General features: G+C 36.2%; 1 protein-coding gene across 1 annotated transcript in view; it reads left to right on the top strand.

Moving 5' to 3' along the window:
* LOC114654910 (deleted in malignant brain tumors 1 protein-like) overlaps positions 1-20391 on the top strand; it is a 167938-nt gene extending 147547 nt beyond the window's left edge. Inside the window, exons 37-47 of the mRNA XM_051934685.1 lie at positions 2471-2785; positions 4499-4804; positions 7460-7528; positions 7614-7922; positions 11061-11096; positions 11218-11349; positions 16693-16791; positions 17927-17998; positions 18084-18164; positions 18963-19034; positions 20309-20391. Coding sequence (XP_051790645.1) covers positions 2471-2785; positions 4499-4804; positions 7460-7528; positions 7614-7922; positions 11061-11096; positions 11218-11349; positions 16693-16791; positions 17927-17998; positions 18084-18164; positions 18963-19034; positions 20309-20391 — 1574 coding nt within the window. The remainder of the gene's footprint in view (positions 1-2470; positions 2786-4498; positions 4805-7459; positions 7529-7613; positions 7923-11060; positions 11097-11217; positions 11350-16692; positions 16792-17926; positions 17999-18083; positions 18165-18962; positions 19035-20308) is intronic.
* Positions 20392-22496: the final 2105 nt, after the last annotated feature.

Raw genomic sequence — 22496 nt, 5'->3', positions numbered from 1 at the left:
CATTCTGAAGAGACATTGATAAGTTGCAGTGTTGATGTGAACTAAAGTTCCCCTACCTATTTCTTTATCTGTTTTTAGTCTGAATTTTCAAAGCATTTAACTTACTATTAATTGAATCAAATGAAAAACGTTATTTTTAACCTGAACATAACATTTTTTTTAGTTTAAAATTTAGACCTTTAAAGCTCCAGCATCTACAATAATTGGCATTATTCAATTTTTTATATTTTATAGTTAAACTCTTTAAGATTTTTGTTTACCTTCAGCAATTTTTTAAATTTCCCATTGCTGAACAGTATCACTTGTAATGAGTTCAGTATGGTCTCACAGTGACAATATGGGCATAGGTTACAATATATATGACTCTCTCTCTTTATGTCTGTGTCTCCCTTTCCTTCCTCGATGCTCCAAGACATCTGTTAAAAGCAGAATCAATTAAACTTTGTAAGCAATAGCAGAAACAAAGTCTATGATAGAACAGAGGCTGGGTGCAGTATAATACGTCATTGTCTGTAGGAAATAATGTAATATGAAAAAGTTCAAAAACACAGAGCCAGACAAAATAGACAGAAGAATCCAAAATGAATAAAGCAATGCCAATGTAAAAAGCTTTTGGAAAAGGTAAAAACTACAAAATTACTGGACTGCATTTATTACTATAAATGATAGTGCAGATTCACTGATCAATGTCTTAGTGACTTTTTTTACATTGATAAGAATTGCAACCCTTTTCAGATAGATAATTAAAAGCATGTTCAAGAGGATAAGAATGGCGAGGCAGTAGTTTTCAAACACTGAAATGACATTTTCATGAAAAGATCTGCAAATGTAAAAGAGAACAATGAGTGTCAAAAAAAAGTTACCAGTAAATGTACATCACAGTAGCATCCAGAAGGGAATTAATTGCAAAATGTGATAAAAAAGACATTTATTGTTTTGTTTGCTGAAAATTGAATAATGTTAGATTAAATATTGGAAACATGAAGCCTTCTGTATGTAATAAATATATTTTTAACTGGTCATCTGAATTTCTTGCTTTACATTAAATAGCTTTCTGTGCTTTTTAGTTTTAATACTAATCCAAAATGTATTGTTTTTAAAAGAACATATATCCAAATTATGGTTCCAAAAAGGGGGATATTTGATTTGATTTCCTAAAGTTGATAAGCCACATGCTGTTTTTTTATTACATAATGAAAGAGATTTTTAGAATCTGCATTGGGTGTATTTAGGAAGAGTACCTAGAATATTATACCATATTGAAACTAAAATTCTAAAATTCCATTACTTCTCCCAGTTGCAGTTTTTTTTAAATAGATTATAAATGGTTTTCTGATAGCTTTGTGTTATGAAAATTTCACCTGCCCTCTCTATCAACAATGTCTTATTTTTCCTCATCTGGCCCTTTACCTCTTTTGAGTTTCCATCCAGTTCATTTCCTCTGATTAGGTGTTTAAAATTTGCTGTCAATTACTAAATTATAGCAATTTACTTTTACTTGATGGTGTTAATTTTACTGTTACTGTACAGAATTATTGATGGGTAATATTTATGCCAAAATTCTTGTTGTGTCTTAGTGGAAACTCTGAAAATGTTATATTGTGCTTCATCATATAATTCTATTATTTAAATTTTAAACATTATTACAAAAAATAGAGGAGGTTTTCAGTTTTTACACATATTTTCTCAGCTTTTCTTTCTGTTAAGAGAAATGTCCTGTAATAAAGGCAGTCAAATTCATTTATGATAGGTCTAAACTGACAAAAAAGACTCTTTGTAAACATTAGCAATTCCTTTCTCTTTTCTCCTGGGCTAATTGTTTTGGCTTTGTGAGAGAAAAAAAACAGTAATTCCTCTTTAGCTTTAAGGAATTTCTGCTACAAAGGCTAGAACGGCATTTGTATACTCATGATGACAGACTGGATGTTTATTTATAATCAAGATCACAAGTAATTTAAAAAAATGGCAGGATCTAATCAATAACATTTTAGAATAAGCTCATCCTTCCTTGCTGCTCCAAAGATTTGCTTTGTCGACTGGCTCTTCTCTCTTTCTTTGGGGTGGGGGTTGAATTTTAGTTTTGTTAAGTTTGATTTGATTGTATGGATTGTTATTTGCTTTTAATTAAAATTAATAAAAAAACTGGGATTCTGAATGTTATGTTTTTGGTATTAAAGCATGAAAAATATTTCCAGATACACTGCTTACATTAATCTCTAATCACATGGTTGCCAGTTCGAATCCCCGTCACTGCCAAAAAGAGATCCTACTCTGCTAGGCCCTTGAGCAAGGCCCTTAACCTGTAATTGCTCCAGGGGTGCTGTACAGTGGCTGACCCTGCACTCTGACCCCAAGGGGTATGCGAAAAGCTAAGTAATTTCCTTCAGGATTAATAAAGTTTAAAAAAAAAAATGTTAATTTTAATTAGGATCTGTTTGTCAAATTATTGTCTCATATTTCTCCTCTTCAGATTACTTTGCCCTTAGGCTTGTTGATGGAAGAGGTATTTGTGATGGAAGACTGGAGATTTTCCACAATGGATCCTGGGGGACAGTGTGCGATGACTCCTGGGACATACCAGATGCCAATGTAGTTTGTCGTCAGCTGCAATGTGAGGCGGCTCCAAATATCTTAACATCAGTCTCATATGGACCAGGAAGTGGATACATTTGGCTGGATGAAGTGCATTGTCAGGGGAATGAATCATCACTGCAGAACTGTGGACATCAAACTTGGGGGCAGCATGACTGTAAGCATAAGGAGGATGTGGGAGTGAACTGTACAGGTAAAACAGTTGTCGTTTATGACAATACTTAAGAGTTGTTAAAAATAATCTAGACTGAATATGAATCAGTAATGCAATCCCCATGTACAGTTTAACTTCTTAATTTTGATTGATTTGTGTTCTTTATCCAGAACTCTGAATCTTAAACTGTCATGTTTTCTAAGTTATTATTATTTTCAATAATATGTACTGTAGTATCTATATATCGTACTAGCCAGTTGTCAAAGACACCAGCTTTGTTTGGCAAAAATAATTCCACAGGCTTTTAATTGTGAGTGCCACCTTTGGTTACTTGTATCTGTTTGACCTTTGATCTGCTAACAGTAAGCCTTGCAGACTCTCCCAGAGCACATATATAGTCAGTTTGCAAAAGGTTTAGAAAAGAGTTTCTATGAAAAAGAGATTAGAATGAGTTTTCAATAATCCCTAAGTCTTTTTTGAATATGAGTAACGCATAAACATGTAGAATGTCACTTCAGATATTATTCTGGTTGAGGTTAGAAAAAACTTCATATTGCAGTTTTGTTATTCATTGTTTCAACTTTTATGTTGATATTACTCTTCTTATTGTGTTCATAAGAATTACTTATATACAGTATGCTTTGAAAACACTTACAGATAAGTCAAAACCCTCCCATATGATATACCGTTCAACTCTTCTTAATATCTAGTTATGCACAACATTGAGCTTTTTGGGGTTTCTCCCTATTTTTGTCCATCTACACATGAAAAACCCTAATTTATAAGCTATTTTGGACCATAGTCTGTGCAGGAAATGACACCCTTATGATAAAGAGTAAACCAACAGGTGCTTTCAGCAGAAATGTAAGGAGGACTTGAAGTAGTGCATGCCACATCAAGTGACCCCAGGGGTTTACCTCTGAATTAGGTACCAGGGGTCAAAATTACTCTTTTCCACAAAACTTCAAAAAATGGTGATCAGTAATATAGGATTGTGGAATTTCATTTTATGCTATTTCAAAGTTGCTGATCACAAATATATTTTTGTTATTTGATTTTTTACTGTGGTCCTGGCCCGTTATCTCAGAAGGTTAAAAATGACAACTTTCAAACATAAACATGTGGGTTATCGTTTCAGACTATTCCTAGGTATGTGATTATGAAAATGGTGTTATTTTCAATTTGGGATCCTTAACCAAGGGACTAGCCCTCTATGGTCCTCTGTCAGATGGAAAAAAATATCAAATGTCTATTACAATTGAGAATATTTAGAGTTTAAATATGTAACGTTAACCATATATTTCAATATTTCAAATATTTGATGCAACCTTTCTTGTTTATTATGTACTTCTACTTCATGAAGTACGACATTACATCATTACATTTCTTATGAACACCTTCAATTAGGGCCACTTCAGACTTTTTAATATTTGTGATGGTGCCTGATTGGGACAAAGAGTGTGGGTAGAAACAGGGGGTGGTACCTTCTTACATTGTTTCTTTTATCATTGCTACTGGTGTATTCTTTATGGATTCAGAAGTATATTAAAATAAGGCATTGGAACGGCTCTGTGTAAATTCTTTGCCTGTTGTTGACATTTGCTACCAGCTACTAGGAATTGTTACTCACAAGATCCTTGACCTTACAGATGTAGCCACAGAGTCACATATAAACATAAAAAAGCTTTTAATTATGTGTTCTATTAAAACCACTTTTATTGTTTCTGTTTTTTTTATTTAATTCTTTGATAGAATTCAAGGTCCTGAGGTTAACAAATGGCTGCTCTGGACAACTTCAGGTTTTCTATAACAATTCTTGGGGCAGCGTATGTGCTAATGGCATGGATAAGACCACTACTACCATGATCTGTCAAGAATTAGGATGTGGAAATCTTAGTTCTTCCATTACAGACGAATCATCAAGGCTGGATCCTGATCCAAAATGGCTGGACAATGTGAAATGTAGAGGACATGAGTTATCTATCTGGCAGTGCCCCTCTTCACCCTGGGGTAAAAACAAATGCTCCATGAATGAAGTAGCAGCATTCACTTGTTGGGGTAAAAAATAATTTTCTGTACCCAATGCTATGGTATTCAAACATGATTGATTTAAATTGTCATGAGGATCAAGGAGAAATTAGGTGTCAAATACATCTTCATATTTACCTGTAAATAAAGGTGTGATTAACAACAAAGAGATCTGCAGAACTACTAAGAAAACATTTCCTTATTTTCTAAAGGAAATGTCACATGATGTGTTTATGGTTATCACTGCTAAAGCAAATTCTTTCCGGCTATATCTCATTTTACTATTATCTACACAATAGCAATTCATTTTATGATTAAGGTTATTCGTTTGTGTTCTTAATACCATATATCGCCATGCAGGAGCATGAACTACTAAAATTTTGATTATAAATTTCACACAACACTGCATCATAAACTCTACAAAATTATAAACAAATAAAAGTAGAATCATGAAAAATATGAAAAGCTCAGCTCTATAATGTAATTTTTTTTCATTAAGAAAAGTATTATATATCAACTTCTTTATAAAAAAGAAATAAATCCAGCAAGTTATAATGGAGTCTGCATTCCTTTAATATGGGAAGTGACATCCTTCCCATCTTGTGATGGCCAGTGTGATTTGCTAAGCTGTGGTGTGCTGGGCTGGTAACTTCACTTCAAGAGAAGCCCACCAAATCAACAAGCTAATTAAAAGTGTAAGCTCAGCTATGGGACACACTCTGGACCCCTGGAGGTCGTAGCGAAAGACAGAATTAAAACAAAACAGCTGCTGCAAAATGCTGCACATTTTCTCTCTGACACATTAACACTGAGTACTTTTAGCCAACAAATTATTCATCAGAACGGTGTCAAGAAACGCTACTGGGGCTCCTTTATGCCAACAGCAATATGCCTACATTATGCCTCACTATGACTGTGACAGCCAGGTCAGATGTTTTTCTTTCTTTTACTTTTTCTTCCTTTTTAGTCATTCTGGTATGAGTTCAGACTACAGTATGTGTGTACTGTATATATGAGTGGTGTCCAATAACTTATCTACCTTAGTAGGGAAGAAAAGAATTTTCAAAAATGTGTTTTTTTTTCAGTATAGTGCCCTGATAGCTCCATAAACTTCATCCACTTTTCTTGCAATGATTGTAACCCCTTTTAAAAAATCTTCCGTTTGACCTTCAAACCACAACGTCACAGCTGCCATGACATCTTCATTTGAAAACCATTGTCCACAGAGAGATTTTTTCAAACCTTAGAACAGGAAATAATTTGAAGGAGCCAGGTCAGGACTGTAGGGTGGATGGTTCAGTGGCTGGAATCCACAATCTCGGATGGCAGCCTGTGATTGACATGACATGTTTATTTATTTTTCAATCGATTTTTGTATTTACAGTATTTATTTAAAGAGACTTCTGTAAAAAGCCTAATTTCCCCCAGGGACAAATAATCTATCTATCTATCTATCTATCTATCTATCTATCTATCTATCTATCTATCTATCTATCTATCTATCTATCTATCTATCTATCTATCTATCTATCTATCTATCTATCTATCTATCTATCTATCTATCTATCTATCTATCTATCTATCTATCTATCTTTTTAATTGCATTATCTGCTTACTTTATGATAATAATAAAGGAAGTATTTTAAATAAAAAATGCACTGATTGATTGCTTAAAAATAATCCCAGATATGGCAGCTTTTATTTGTCAGAAAAAATATTGTAAATGTTTCCACATGTGTTAACAATGCTTGTTTAACAAGGACTTAGTCCTGCCTTAATAATTACTACCTATCACATTCTAAGCCAGTCTTAAAAGCAGGTAAAGTATTCAAAATATCAGTTTGTATAAAGACATCCTTATTATTCAGAGGAAGTTACTTAGGCAAACTGTATTAAACTATTAAACTTTGAACTGGGGCATGTTGCCTGTTTTGTAACCTTGTTGAATTTTGGTTAACAAAATTAATTCAAATAAAAACTATAGTCCATAGTATTCCATTAAATTCTCCAAACAACTAAATAACATTTTCACTCTGTTTCTTTAAAGTACCCCCAGTAAGTGATTTATTTCAAATAGCATCTGACTAAAATATAATATACAATACTATTACTATAATAACAGTAATAATATGTAATAATCCTTTGCATTTATATAGCACTTCTATAAACGCTTTTCTTAGGGAGTGGAGAGTCAATATTTTAATGTGTGTGCGTGCGTGTTGCTTGCTACACTGCTAAAAGTACAAAAGAAGATAATTATTGTTTGTTATATTTTTAATATTCAGAAAACATAGAAATATTCACAACCTGGCTGAGTACTCTGAGATTATCTTTTTGAGTATTGTATTACTGTAGCTACTGTCAGCTATGTTCTCTTAATAGATGAATAAACATGGGTAGCATATACATATATGAAGTGTTTTCAACTGGTTTAACACACTTTTTCTTTAAGTTTCTTCATTTGCAAAACGGTTTTTATATATCCAGAATTATGACATTAAGATTGTATTTGCAGACATCATATACTGTATAACCAATATTTTTCTCTATTACCTAAGTGAGTAATGTTTGTGTAAGTGTGTGTGTGTGTGTGTCTAAAGGCCACAATTAGGCACATGAGCTTTCAATGCTAAATGTTATACTTGAAAATTGGCTAATCTGAGTTTTCTATTTATTGCCTGTCAGGAAATAATACAGTCAACACCAGCCACCCAAAGTCTTGTTCAGAGGACTTCACTCAGGAGCGCTGTTCAGGTGAGCTCATGTTTAACTATTTACTCAGTCACACAGTAAAACTGACTGTAAAAAGGGCTTGAAGAATGTTTTCTTTATGCTACAGAGCCACAGAAATTAAGACTGGTTGGAGGAACAAGTAATTGTTCAGGGAGAGTGGAGCTGCTGTTTGGAGACATATGGGGCACAGTGTGTGATGACGACTGGGACCTGAAGGATGCACAGGTGGTCTGTCGACAACTTGGCTGCAGAGAAGCAGTGAGTGCAGATATGGAGTTTGGCGGAGGAAACGGTGTCATCTGGCTAAACAAAGTCAAGTGCCGGGGCACCGAGACTCATTTGTGGTTCTGTCAACATGACCCACTGGGAAGGAATGACTGTGAGCACAAAGAGGATGCAGGAGTGAACTGCACAGGTGAGAAGTACAGCAAGCAATGGGTCTCAGTATGGTATCAGTTTTCTTATTTGGGTCCTCAGATGAGAATGTTTAGGAACCCCTGATAGAGCAAAGTAAGCTACACAATTAAGTGTATAGTTCAATTCATATTGATTTTTTTCTTATATTGTGTTCTTCACTGAATACAGGCTTAGAGCACTGGATGCAGATTTACAAAAACACAGGGAAAAGTACAAAACCCACTTAGGTACACTTCTGTTTAAAAGAAGAGTGAAAGGGAGTTTCATAACATAATATGTGGGTAGCTGACAACAAAAAAGAGGAAAACAAATTTCTCCTCAAAGAGTGTTTTTGGAGAAAATAAACCTTAGGTGATCCAGAGCAAAAGGAAATTCTCCCCCTCCTAGGCATCCTAAAATAATGTACAACTGAGCTTAACAATTGCAGAAAAATGTGTTAATGTGGAGATGTGTCCGCATTTATCAATGCCAAAAGCACCTGGGATATTTTAGGCTTTGGTCAGGTGTAACATCTTGGTTAAGGTAACAGTAACACGAGGTATCACAGCACGCTAGAAATGAATGGAAAAGGGACAATAACAGCAAGTAATGCTGATACTTAATAACATCATTATAAGAAATAACAATACAACATTTTAATAATAATAATAATAATAATAATACAAATTACAGATAATAGCATGAGAAATGCACATGATATACAGGATCATGTTCAATTATAAATGAAAATCAAGGTCAAGCTATAGATAAAATATTTATACCTAGAATTAAAGTTAAATACTAAACTTGTTTGCATGTATTAGTTAATACAAAAGCAGTACCTGCACATTATAGAATTTTAGAACATTGTTTTTCAAAACAACACAAATTGTTTCTGATTAATGACATTATATTATCTTTATGCAACCAAATTACTGATTATTTAGTCAAACTGGGTTTGCTAACAAAGACACCTTACACTTAGCTGAGACCATGAGAGATGGTTCTCTGATCTTCTACAACTTACCAAACATTGGTCAGTTTGAGGTGGAGTTTGACTGATTTTTTTATAATGCCTAAGAAATGCTACATCTTTTAAGGTGGTCATATTAGACATTACAAAATTACTCAGTCTTACGGACATGTTGGGCTATACAATGTCCAATTTAGTTCAAGTCCAGGCTTTGGTCTCGGAAAATCAAGAACTTTCCCAAAGTTGTCCTTAAGCCTCTCCATTTTTGTCTTTGCATTCTGCTTAGGGTCATTGTCCTTTTGGAAGGTGAACCTTTGGCCCAGCCTGAGGTTCACAGCACTCTGGAACAGGTTTTCCTTAAGGATTTCTTTGTACTTTGCCTTATTCAGCTTTCCCTCAAAACTGACTAGTCTCCCAGCCCCTGATGCTCAAAAATAACCCCACAGCATGATGCTACCATCCTCATGCTTCACCACTGGAATGGTGTTGCACAGGTAATGAACGGTGCCCAGTTTCCTCAGGCTGTGACACTAATTATGGTTTCATCACAAGAGAGAATTTTGTTTCTCACAGTCGGAGAGTCCTTTAGGCACCTTCTTATAAACTCCACGCCAGCTTCCATGTTTCTTTTATTGATTAGAGGCTTCTATCTGGTGATTCTGTCATAAAGCCAAATCAGTGAAGTGTTGCAATGGTAGCTGTCAGTCTTAATGTTTCTCCCATCTCCACACAGGCTCTCTGGAGCTTAGCCAGAGTGGCCATTAGGTTCTTGGTTATTTCTCTTACCATGATGCTTCACCCATGATTGCTCTGTTTGGCCAGGTGGCCAGCTCTAGAAAGAGTCGTGGTTGTTCAAATTTCTGCCATTAAGAACTGTGAAGGCAACTGTTCTCTTGGGAATCTTTAGTGCTGCAGAGTTTTTTCTGTAGCCTTGACCAGATCTGTGGCAATTCCTTCAACATCATGGTTTGGTTTCTGCTCTGATACGCATTGTCAGCTGTGGGACCTTCTATTGACAGGTGTGTGCCTTTACTAATCCCACCCAATCCAATGAACCAATTTAATTGCCCTCAGGTGGAAGTTTCTCTATTATTGTCAGCAGACACCTGTACAAATAAACTTGTTACTGTGAAATTTCAGTTTTTTATTTTTAATAAATTAGTAAAAAAAAGTAATAATCCAGTTTTTAAATAATAATCCAGGGTATTAAGTGTTACTTGATGTGTGGAAAACATAATTTAATCAATTTTTAGTACAAAGCTGCAACATATGAATATAGGAAAAAATAAAGGGATCTGAATCCTTTCTGAATCCACTTTAGAACGATGCAACACTAGTCTGCAAAAGAAAAAAAAAAGAAAATTAGGTGTTATTTATTGATTAGAGGATGCTGAATCCAAATTTGACAAAAGAATTACTTTATCAAATCCACTTTTTGACAGATAAAGGTTTATATTCTGTAGAAAAAAAAAATATGTTTTAATATTTATTACTCAGTTTTAAAAATTATAAATTATATGTATATTTGCTTTAAATTGTATTATTACTTACAAAACGTTTCACTTAATAGTTTTTTTCCTCTTATAATCTTCTGAACATTTTTCACAGTGTAATGCCCAACAGAATTCTGCTAACATACTGTGGACATACTCCACTTTTCACTATAATGTCTCTCCATTTCAGTGATGCCCTGGAACCTCTCCCCATGTTCATCAGAGACCGCTCTGATGTTCTCGAAAAAAAAAATTCAACATTCAAAATGAAATTTTTTCTCTCAATCCAGCATCCCGTAGAAATTGTGTCAGAAAAATTCCAATTTCAGAAATGGAATCAGCACAAAAATCTAAATCTATAAAATACACAGATTTTTTGCACAGGAGGATTTTAGTGGAGAGCATTGTAATTATGCAAACAGTGAGGAGAGATAGATCAATTTACCTGTTTATCTTTTTCCCTGGTCAAAAGTTTTTTCCCACAATGCAGTAAGACAAAGAAATAGAAATGTAGATAGTGTTCTTTTGACTGTCAATTTAAACTAGAATCACCATGAGAGTTTCATGTGAAAGAAAGGGCAGACTCCACACATAAAGGATAACAATCATGGATCCACATTGCTAGAATATTGCTAGATTGTGGAATATATTGCCAGTAACTGCTGAAATATCTCAAACTTTTTTTTTTTAGGTTTTGAATCTGATTTCAAGGCCCAAATATCAAAAGGTCAGCTAAACATCTGTGAATTTATTGTTGTTCTTGACTTTATTATCTAGATACTGTCATGTCTGTTTGCATAGTATACAGTAATTTGGCTCAACTCTTTTCATTTGTCTCTTTTGGGCAGAAGTCCCCATTGTGAAGACTTCCAAAGAGCAGTCCATTCTAGTGATTGTCTGTATTGTACTTGGCGCACTTCTCTTTCTATTATTAGTTCTACTGGTTGGACAACTGCAAAGAAATAGAATGCTGAAAAAAGGTAATGTACTTAAACCTTCAACTTTAATCGTTGTAAATTTTTTTTAGTTCAGATATTTATATGATGAACACAGGATGATTTTTATAAATAAACCAGGATAGCTGATTAACACTTGCCTAATTTTTCATTTGTGCCTGATTACTGCCATTTAACAAAAGTAAAAATTTTCAATAATCATTGAAAGCTTAAATGAAACAGGAAAGCTGTGCTGTTAATAATTTCTTAGAATTGAGTTGAGAGTTGAGAGAAAATTTTAATTTATTTTGATGTTCAATTAAAAATATTAATTGATAGCATATTAATGAAATGGCTGGAACAAAAGCCTATATGGCCACCAGCCAAATTAAAACAAACAAATAAGAGTATTCTGGTGGCATAAAAATGTATCTAGGCAAAAAGGTACAGACCATAATGAATGAAATAGTGATACCTGAAAACCTGCTCTAATATTTCCAAAGGCAGTTCTATGTGAGCTGTAAGGTCTTGCTTTAATCCTTGACTTTGTGCAGTCAGTTTGCAGTATTGGGTGGAAATAAAAGAACAGTAGTAATTGTAGGAAGAGGTGTATTATCACACTGTTAATTAATTAATAGTTTTACTGTCAGCAATGTTGGTAATTATTTAAAGCAGTGGTCTCAAACTCCAGTCCTGGAGGGCCACAATGGCTACAGGTTTTCATTCTAACGTTTTTCTTAATTGGTGACCAGTTTTTGCTGCTATCTAACTCCTATTCCTTTCATTCTAATTGACTTGTTTGTTAAGATTTGTTCCTCTGAGCACCCAAACAGGAATGAAATGTGAAATGAGTGAACCAACAGAAGACCAACTAAGTTAGGGCCTCAAACTCCAACCAATTTCACTCCAAGCAGCTACTTAATTAAGCTCTGATTCTTGCTGTTAATTAAACCCGTTCTTTAATTCCATGACTTTTTGCTGCTCTCTTTGCGCAATAGCAGACATTTTCCAAATTGTTAATTTCCTCTTTTCTAAGAGCACTGTTCAAATGTTTTGGGGACCTGAGCAGATCAACATTCCTAAGACCTTCATCTTTCTTTATTTTCAGATATTGCATGATGGACACAGTTTCCTACTCATGTTTTGGCTTCTTCTAGTGTCTCATTATTGTATGGCAGCTAATTAAGGAAAAAGAAACAATTAAGGGGGCCTTAATTTTCAAGAGCAAGTCAATTTAAATTAATTCAAAAGAAGTTCAATAGCAGCAAAAACAGGTCACTAATTAAGAAAAGGGTTAGAATGAAAACCTGCTGCCGCTGTGGCCCTTCATGACTGGAATTTGAGACCACTGAATTAAAACAATCAACAAGACACCAAGTTAAGTGTAGGTTGACTCTAGGTTGAGTTAGAGATCCCTGTTTAATTTCCTGGCTAGGAAGGCAAAAATATAAAGAGATATGTATAATTTATGAACAAGGCTCATAAATCATTAAAAGTCTAGATCAGGGGTAGGCAACGTCGGTCCTGGAGTGCCACAGTATGTGCAGGTTTTTGTTCCAACCCAGTTCCTTAACGAGAACTCAATTATTGCTGATGAAGCACATATTGCTTAAGTGACATTTTAATGCTTCATTTTAGTGGTCTCGCTTGTTAAGGTTCTCCAACCTTAATTGCTTATTTCAATCTTAAACAGCTGCATTCAGTGTTTTAATTGCTCCTTATTAGCAATAAGATGTAAAACAGGGGTAGGCAATGTTGGTCCTGGTGAGCCGCAGTGGCTACAGGTCTTCATTCAACCCAATTGCTTAATTAGAAACCAATCATTGCCAATCTCAGACCTTATTTAATTTTATGGCTTGTTAGTCTGTGCAATGTAAGGCTTTTATATCGTAGATTTTTTTCCTTTCCAAGGATATCATCCAAATGATATGAAGCCTAAAACAGATCATTTTCAGTCTGTCACATTTTTCTATTAAGTGTTTTATTAAATCAAACAGTGCATGATGAACACACACAGATGTAATTGGAAAAAAGCTAGCTGGAGAACTGCTGGCTGCTTTGTCTTTTACATGTGTTTTGTGGACTTAGAAAAGGCATTCGACCGTGTTCCTTGGGGTAATCCTGTGGGGGGTACTCCGAGAGTATGGGGTACCGGCCCCCCTGATAAGGGCTGTTCAGTCCCTGTACGATCGGTGCCAGAGCTTGGTCCGCATTGCCAGCAGTAAGTCGAACCCGTTTCCAGTGAGAGTTGGACTCCGCCAGGGCTGCCCTTTGTCACCGATTCTGTTCATATCTTTTATGGACAGAATTTCTAGGCGCAGCCAGGGTGTTGAGGGGGTCCAGTTTGGTGGGCTCAGGATTGGGTCACTGCTTTTTGCAGATGATGTTGTCCTGTTTGCTTCATCAGGCCGTGATCTTCAGCTCTCTCTGGATCGGTTCGCAGCCGAGTGTGAAGCGGCTGGGATGAGAATCAGCACCTCCAAATCCGAGACCATGGTCCTCAGCCGGAAAAGGGTGGAGTGCCCTCTCAGGGTTGGGAGCGAGATCCTGCCCCAAGTGGAGGAGTTCAAGTATCTCGGGGTCTTGTTCACGAGTGAGGGAAGAATGGAGCGTGAGATCGACAGGCGGATCGGTGCGGCATCCGCAGTCTGTCGTGGTGAAAAAGGAGCTGAGCCGCAAGGCGAAGCTCTCAATTTACCAGTCGATCTATGTTCCTACCCTCACCTATGGTCATGAGCTATGGGTAGTGACCGAAAGAACAAGATCGCGAATACAAGCAGCTGAAATGAGTTTCCTCCGCAGGGTGTCTGGGCTTTCCCTTAAAGATAGGGTGAGAAGCTCAGTCATCCGGGAGGGGCTCAGAGTAGAGCCGCTGCTCCTCCGCATCGAGAGGAGTCAGATGAGGTGGCTCGGGCATCTGATCAGGATGCCTCCTGGACGCCTCCCTGGTGAGGTGTTCCGGGCACGTCCAACCGGGAGGAGGCCCCGGGGAAGACCCAGGACACGCTGGAGGGACTATGTCTCTCGACTGGCCTGGGAACGCCTTGGGATTCTCCTGGAAGAGCTAGAAGAAGTGGCCGGGGAGAGGGAAGTCTGGGCATCTCTGCTCAAGCTGCTGCCCCCGCAACCCGACCTCGGATAAGCGGGAGACAATGGATGAATGGATGGATGGATATATGCAAATATAAATATATAGTACTGTATATATATAATACATATGAACATAGATAAATATCCATCCATCCATCCAAAATCCATCCATCCATTATCCAACCCGCTATATCCTAACTACAGGGTCACAGGGGTCTGCTGGAGCCAATCCCAGCCAACACAGGGCACAAGGCAGGAAACAAATCCCGGGCAGGGTGCCAACTCACCACAGGACACACGCACACCCACACACCAAGCACACACTAGGGACAATTTAGGATCGCCAATGCACCTAACCTGCATGTCTTTGGACTGTGGGAGGAAACCGGAGCGCCCGGAGGAAACCCACACAGACATGGAGAGAACATGCAAACTCCACACAGGGAGGACCTGGGAAGCGAACCCAGGTCTCCTTACTGTGAGGCAGCAGCGCTACCCACCATGCTGCTGTAGATAAATATAATATAAAACATAACATTAACAAAGTCTAGATTAACTTTTCCTCTCCTATAGATAAAAGACACATAACGTATGAATTCTGATCTTTCAATTTATTTGTTCAGTATGGACAAATGTTGAAGCTTCTTTTGCCTGCAAATGGCATTTACTCACTGCTAGTCTCTGTGCTGGCTTTCCACTCTACACACACAGAAAATTCTCTATTTCTCTGTGTGTGTGTGTGCATGTGTGTGTGTCTGTGTGTGATATACTGTGCTGCGCTTTCTGACTGAATTTAGTAAGAAACGTATATCACGGTTGCTAAAACTTATCCCTCACAAGGTTATCTTTCTGTCACAGAGACACCAATACCATACTACATTAGTTGGCTTTGTCCTATCTATTAAGTTGCAATTAACAGTTTTTGAAATCAAAGTGGCGTGCTTATGATTTGGTGTAAGTGATGCTTTGTTACTTTCCTGGTTGGCTTTCTCCAGATATGTTAAAGAATCATCAGTGTGTTTTATTTCTTTGTTCAGGAGCTTGTCTCCTTATTTACCTTTGGCCGCACCTTCTAGTTGTGAGTTGTACTGCAGTATCTCTTTAAGGGTTTTACACACACAGTGTCCTCAGTTGCTAGCAAGGTCATGCCCGTTGGGTCAGCTGGAGATCAGTCAGCCCTCTTCATTAGTAAAGTGGAGGTCTTCCTCTGCTTGGGCACTTACTATCTTAGCAAGGTTTGGACTAATGGCACCCCTGGTCCAACTCCTGTTGCAGACAGTATTCCGTTTCTTTACTCCAATCATGGTTACCCTTTTGGAGTAGAAGGGATTGCTTTAACCTTTGTTATGGCCACTCCCTATAAGTACCATGGTCTCTACTATGCAGAAGAAGTTATGGCCAGATTGAGCATTGAGCATGATGGAGGAAGCAAATGAGTTATGGACTTACAAGAGATTATAAAGGAAGGAACATAGGTCTAGCCATTGGCTTCTTGGGTGCAAATAAGCCCTTCGTCCTGCATGACCACAGGTGCAAATTTCTGTCTATCAATATTACTTATCCCTGGATATTACATGGTGTGGTAACATTCATCTTATCAAATAAGCAACAGAAGTCTGCGTACTTCAGAGGGGCCCTACTAGGCAAACTGAGACTTTTTAGCTGGCATTAACAGTGTCTGGTCCTGGTCATTAAGCCAGGACCTGTGTTCTGCCCATAGCCAGACATGAACAATATCAGTCTGTCTTACATCATGATCAAATGTATAATGGACTAGAATAGTAAAACAAATACATAGGAGAAGAAAAATAAAAATGACACATAAAACACAAAAATTCTAACTTTTTTTTTTGTTTTTTAAATAATCAGATTAGACAATGATCTTACCATTGTATTGGCTATCTTTTATAGTCAATCAAAATAGCCATTGATAGCATGCTTATGTGACATTACATGCCAACCATATGTGTTGTGTCACCTGGCCACACCCAGGAGACTGTTTTTGTTCATGGGAACTGTACACAACATATTTTGAAACCTGACATAGTAGTTGTAACTCTTAAAGACACATCTATTATATACTGTTTGTCTGTCACAATTACAGTACATTCAGACAAATACAGAATAAGTAATTGTGACAATGCAATTATCATTGATATGATGCCCTGGTAGTACAGAGAATATCTCTGTATTATTTACAAATAATAGTGTAATTCTGGAACACTAAGCTCAATGCAAGGGTGGTTTACTAAATTCAGTACTAGGGATCTGTGAGCATGTCTTTATTTTTTCTTCCAGGAATGGCCATGGATGAACTTCTTCCCATCCATAATGCAGTCTATGAGGAAATTGAGTACAAATTGGCTAGACAGAGAACTTATAATGCACCCAGGAAAGGTAAGATGGAAGCAAGTGAAGACGATTACTTTTGGCAGGTGCGAAAAGCTTCTCTAGGACAAAACAGTTCTGATAGCTAGCTATGCTATATGCCTTCTAAGGTAACATGGTAAATGTGTTAGCTGTTCAGGAAGGATGGGGTATTTCTGACCTGAAAAAACACTATACTATCTTTTCAACTATACTAGTTGGCTGATCATGTGCTTCTTCAATGGCTGCTGTCTGGGCACTCACATAAATAATGGTAGTTGAAGTTACACGTCTCTTGTCTTAAAAATGGCAAAATATTGAACATTATGTTAAAGATGGAAAAATACATTTCAGTGCAATCATTGAAGAAACTGCTGTAGGAGTACATATAATCTTTGGAACTATTTAACTTTTTATTCACATTAACATGTCTTGGAGTTCAGATACAATAATATGCTTACAATGAAATGCACTTGAAATGTATGTGTGGTTAATGACGATAATATGCAGTTGGTATTTGGCCTAAAACATAGCAGAATTTGAAGCTGTGCAGAAGAGAACAACCAAATGCATCCCAGGGCTTAAGGACGTGTCGTATTCTGACAGATTCAGAGAATTAAACTTGTTTAGTCTCAAACAGAGGAAACTGCGTGGGGACCTCGTCCCAGTTTTCAAAATTTTCAAAAGCATTGATATAGTAGATCCAGCAGAATTGTTTCAACTTAATGGTGAATCACGTACTTGAGGACACCAGTGGAAATTAAGGGGAAGGATGTTTAAGACAGAAGCAGGACTTTGTAGTTGTGGGAATACAGAACAAACTTCCAAGCAATGTTTTTGAATCAGAAACCTTGACAAACTTTAAAAAGTACCTGAATAAAATCTTGGGACATCTTAGCCATTAGCTTAACAAATAAGCTTGATGGACTGAATTTGTACAGGACACTGAAACACAGTCCTACACTCAGTCATTTCAGCTGCAGTGAACTTGCATCCAATGATTCCTGACTTTCACCCAGTACTGCTGGGATGGACTTCAGTTCTACATCACCAAATAATAAGTCTATCAGGTGTAGTAAATTGATAGATAATGGATGACTTGTCATATTTAGTGACTGAGAAAATCTGTTAAACTAGTGAAAGATGGCTTTATTTCTTTCCACAGGGAGCTTTCTATCGGATGAGCTTCCATATGACTATGAGGGCATTGAAGAGGGTGACCAAGACCATGTTCTAGGTAAACACTGGCATCTGGTAGTCTGTACATCATCATCCTCATATAACTGTAATTAGACTCTTATTTTATTGTATGGCTTTTTCAGGTATGAAAGTTGCCTCTTTGGATGATGAGATTCCTGGTTATTATGATGATACAGCAGTTGAAAAAACTGAAGACCTGTCAGGTACCTTACAGGAGGAAAGGTTCAGTTTAACTCATAAGACAATGCAATATATTGAAGCACAACCTGAAAGATAATAAGATTCAAGTTTGTAATATTTAATTTGGGAAAAGTTTTTGTTTCAATAAAATGCATTCTGTTTACCATTGAATTATTTGCTATAGTTAAACTGGCATTCATCCAACTGTATACCCTAATAGAAAGTAACCTGTTTTTCAGAAGCTGTATGCCAAAAGATGAACATAATTTGTAATTAAAAGGCAGCCTTAATGTTGGTATTTACAGTATATGTAGTCATCATCACTTATTCAGAAAAATTATTTGGAAACAAAATCATAGCCTTTTTTATATTTAATACACCAGTTTTTTTAAAGTATATGCATCGTATTAAGATGTATTATAATAATGGTGTAATGGGGGAAAGTTATTTGCACACAGGACAGTGCATAAGAGACAAAAAGGTACAAAAAAATCATGCATTTGTTAAAATAAACTAAAGGAGAGATGATCACAGGAAGAAAACAATAAAAAAGAGCAGCACATTAAGTTAAGCAAACCAGGATTGATGTCCGTATGTAGATTTTGCTTCTGTCCAGCTTCTTCTTTCTCCCTGATATTGCCACTTTGTAGCACCAAGCAAACAAACAGGGCACACCATCCCACATCTGCGCGAACTCTACAACTTGCAGATCCTGGATGTTTTCTGTGGACCATAGCCCTTCCCTAAGATATCCTTAAGGTGGTCTTTCCCTTGCAAGATTAAGTAGACTTGTTCTCAGTTCTTTTTTTTTTCCACTACAGAAAAAATCCCCCTTGATGAGCTGCCTAACAGCTATGATGATGTTGAGGAACCCTTGGAAAACTCCAATATAGGTATGCATGTATTTCAGGCTGCCATCTTGTTTTGAGTTACAATACATTGAAGAAACTACTGTTTGTTTATTTTTTTCTTTTGTTCATTTATTCATTTATTATCCAAAACATTTACAATAGACATGATACAGTACATCTGCACATTTGACTGTTTAGAAGCACAGTGCCAGCTATTCAGAATAATTTTCACTGACGGTTGTAGCTGTACTATATGTCAAACTAGAACCTCAGCAATAAAAAACAGTAAATGGCATTGACAGACATGCAAAATGCTGTTAGATATATAGACTAAAATTCAGTTGTTTGAACATTTAAACAGTCATGAGGTATGAAGATATGGGTGTTTAAAAAGAGAGAAAAGGCAGCAAATGAGCAGCAGAGGCAGAATAGGTGTTGCTTGGAAATGCAACAGCAAAGGGCTGCAGTAGTCTAACCCAGAGAGAATAGTAAAATAGGTAATGAGAAATAATCAAATTGCATAGCAATTTTGAAAAAAGAAGAAATAAGACCAGGTTGATAAAAAAGAGTTATTCATGAACACTTCAATGTTCCTGGAAGCTGTCTACAAGAAGAGAGGGGGACATCATCTGGATTAGTATTATGAGAAAGAGGGAAGGAGATTTGTGAAGAGAGGAGAAGGTGCAGAGATCAGATTCAGAGAGGTTCAGTTTAAAACAATACAATGCTTTGTGTAACAACACTAAGAATTGCCTTTTGATTTTATTTTATGGTTTGTGAAACCAATAATAAGGTCATTTTATGCTACTGTATAATTGACGCATTTATATTTTTCCTTCTAAATTCAGTATGTAAAATGTTATTTATTATTGTTACTATGTTTACTATTTTTCCCCTCAAGTACAAAAGTATAAAGAGACCTCCAGTTGAAATTTTAATGTTTCATATGTGTGGGCACATCTTCCCATGTGTGGGTGTATATTTATGTCTCTATTAGTGAATAATATGTTGATTGTTTGGATACACATTTCTCCAGGTACTGTACTATTTATCCTAAATCCTAAACACATATATTAGAGCTATTTTGGCAGTTCTAAATTGTTAGTAATGGCCTAGCACCCTGTTCTGCCAACAGGAATGTGTGACCTTATGACGTTAAATTTAACAGAGCAAGTACAGAAAATAGTTTAATTTTTAAATCTCTTAGATAAAATTAATGAATCTAAATATTAGCACTCTTTTTTTCTGACTTTACACCTTTACACCTTGTCAGATTCAAAACTTTTTGAGCGTACTTGTGCATCTCTCATTCACAGATTCTTATGCTGGCATGGAGTACCCATTGTCTCCTGAATATGATGATATTGAGGATGAGCCTGTTGGCGAAAAATCACTCTAACGTTAGACTATGATCCAAAACACCTTCTACAGCATGCTGAACACAACAATCCCAAATTATGTATCACAGTGGATCCTGGTTGATTTTTTTAAGTTTTTATTTTGTAAGATAATACTGTTAACATAGGAATGTAAGTCTAATTCCTGTTTTTTTTTTTTTTTTTTTACAAATATTCATATATAAAACTTGTTGAACAGAAAGTTTACATCATGAGGTACAGTGGTACCTCTGGTCACGACCGTAATTCGTTCCAAAACCCTGGACACGACCCGATTTGGTCGCGACCCGAATGTAATTTCCCCATAAAATTGTATGTAAATACAATTAATCCGTTCCAGACTGTGCAAACTGTATGTAAATATATATATTTTTAAACACAAAAATAATTATACCATAGAATGCACAGTGTAATAGTAAACTAAATGTAAAAACTTTGAATAACACTGAGAAAACCTTGAACAACAGAGAAAACTCACATTGTAAGAGTTCGTGCTTGACCCTTACGAACCGCTTGCTGTAAACACTTTTTTTTAAGCACAGGGAAAAAAATTAAATGCCACTTCTCTTGCAAAACTTTTCACACCATCCTCTACTGGCTTTAAATTCCTCACCTTCACCACTCAAAGAAGGATTTTTTTTCAGCAAATCGCCATGAATCTTCCTGGCTTTCTCGTATATAGTCGCCTCCCTTACGCTATCCCCTGCAAGTTGCTTCTCGTTCAACCACACTAGCAACAGTTTTTCCACCTCTTCCAGCACTTGAGGCCTCTGCTTGGTTAACATTATAACTCCTTTTGCAACATCAGCTGCTTTGTTAGGCCCTGTATACACAAACAAAAGAAAATGGGAAACGGAGAATGGGAAATCATTGGCGCGTACGAACACGCATAGGGAAACTGGCTGCCAGTGTTTTTATTCACCACCAGAACATGCGGTCGTGAACAGATGCAACATTTTGGCAAACTTTTTGATCTTAATCCGATTTGTACGTTTTTGGAAACATTTGTGACCAGAGGTTCTACTGTATGTTTTTTAATGTACTCTTTAATACCAAAAAAACATTTGATTTATTTTTCCAAAGTATTTGTTTCTCCTTTCAGGTCCAGTTTTTCATGTTTTTAAATGAGTCTTTTCTTTTATTTAATAAGCCCAATAAAACATAAAGTAAACTGCTCCTTGTAACTTTATTTAGTCAGTGTTCTGGATAATTTACAACTTACTTAGCCTCTCAGAACCAAACCATTGCATGAGTGGCTTTGACTCTTTAAAAATTTCCAACATCTGTTAAGTTCCTGATACTCACAGTGTGAAGATTGCTTTTCAAGAACAAAACAGTGTTCTTCTTGGTTTTTTGATCAATACATTCTAGCATTGACCAAAAATGGCTGTTTTCAGTTATAATTTATTTTTAAGTGGCCAACACCATCATCATAGTTTTTAGGTGACCAAGACATTGATGAATTATTTTCTTTTTAGTCTGCAAAATTAGGTTTCTGGTCTTAGACAAAATTTTAGTTTAAGACATATGATATATTTTATGCTTTAATATACTGTAGATTTGTTTCTAAAAAATATCTCTCATGAATTAAATAGTAGGCCAGCTATATTGCTATGTGTCTAACAGGACTGCATTGATGTGCATCTGTCAAAGGAAATAAACAAGTGAAAATGACTTGTGTTTTGAAATGAAAAAAAAGATTGAAGGAAGCAGTGTTTCTGCCTTGACTTTTATGTTGTTATTATTCATTATTAAATTAATTAAAAATCGTCAAAATCAGTTCAGTGCCATCTCCTCCAAAACAATCTTTTTAGCTAATATGTTGCTGACTTTGAAAGACGTAGTGGGTACAGTATTTTACAAAGTTATTTCAGGATTGTGGCTTTATAAAAATGGAATCTTTCTGGATCAACAAACATTTTCAATACTGTGCACAACTTGGTCAAATAATGTCCGCAATGATCATTTTTACAAGTTTGCTTTGGCCTTTCATTAAATGATATTGATTAAAATCATGCTTTGCCTCAAAATGTGATCTTTTTAAAAAGGGTTCCTAGACAGCACTCTCCATTTCTGATAATGTAATCAGTACAGAAATAATTTGCAA

Source organism: Erpetoichthys calabaricus, chromosome 1, assembly GCF_900747795.2.
Source record: "Erpetoichthys calabaricus chromosome 1, fErpCal1.3, whole genome shotgun sequence".
In the NCBI taxonomy this organism is placed as follows: domain Eukaryota; kingdom Metazoa; phylum Chordata; class Cladistia; order Polypteriformes; family Polypteridae; genus Erpetoichthys; species Erpetoichthys calabaricus.
This window is presented reverse-complemented; position numbering and strand designations above follow the sequence as displayed.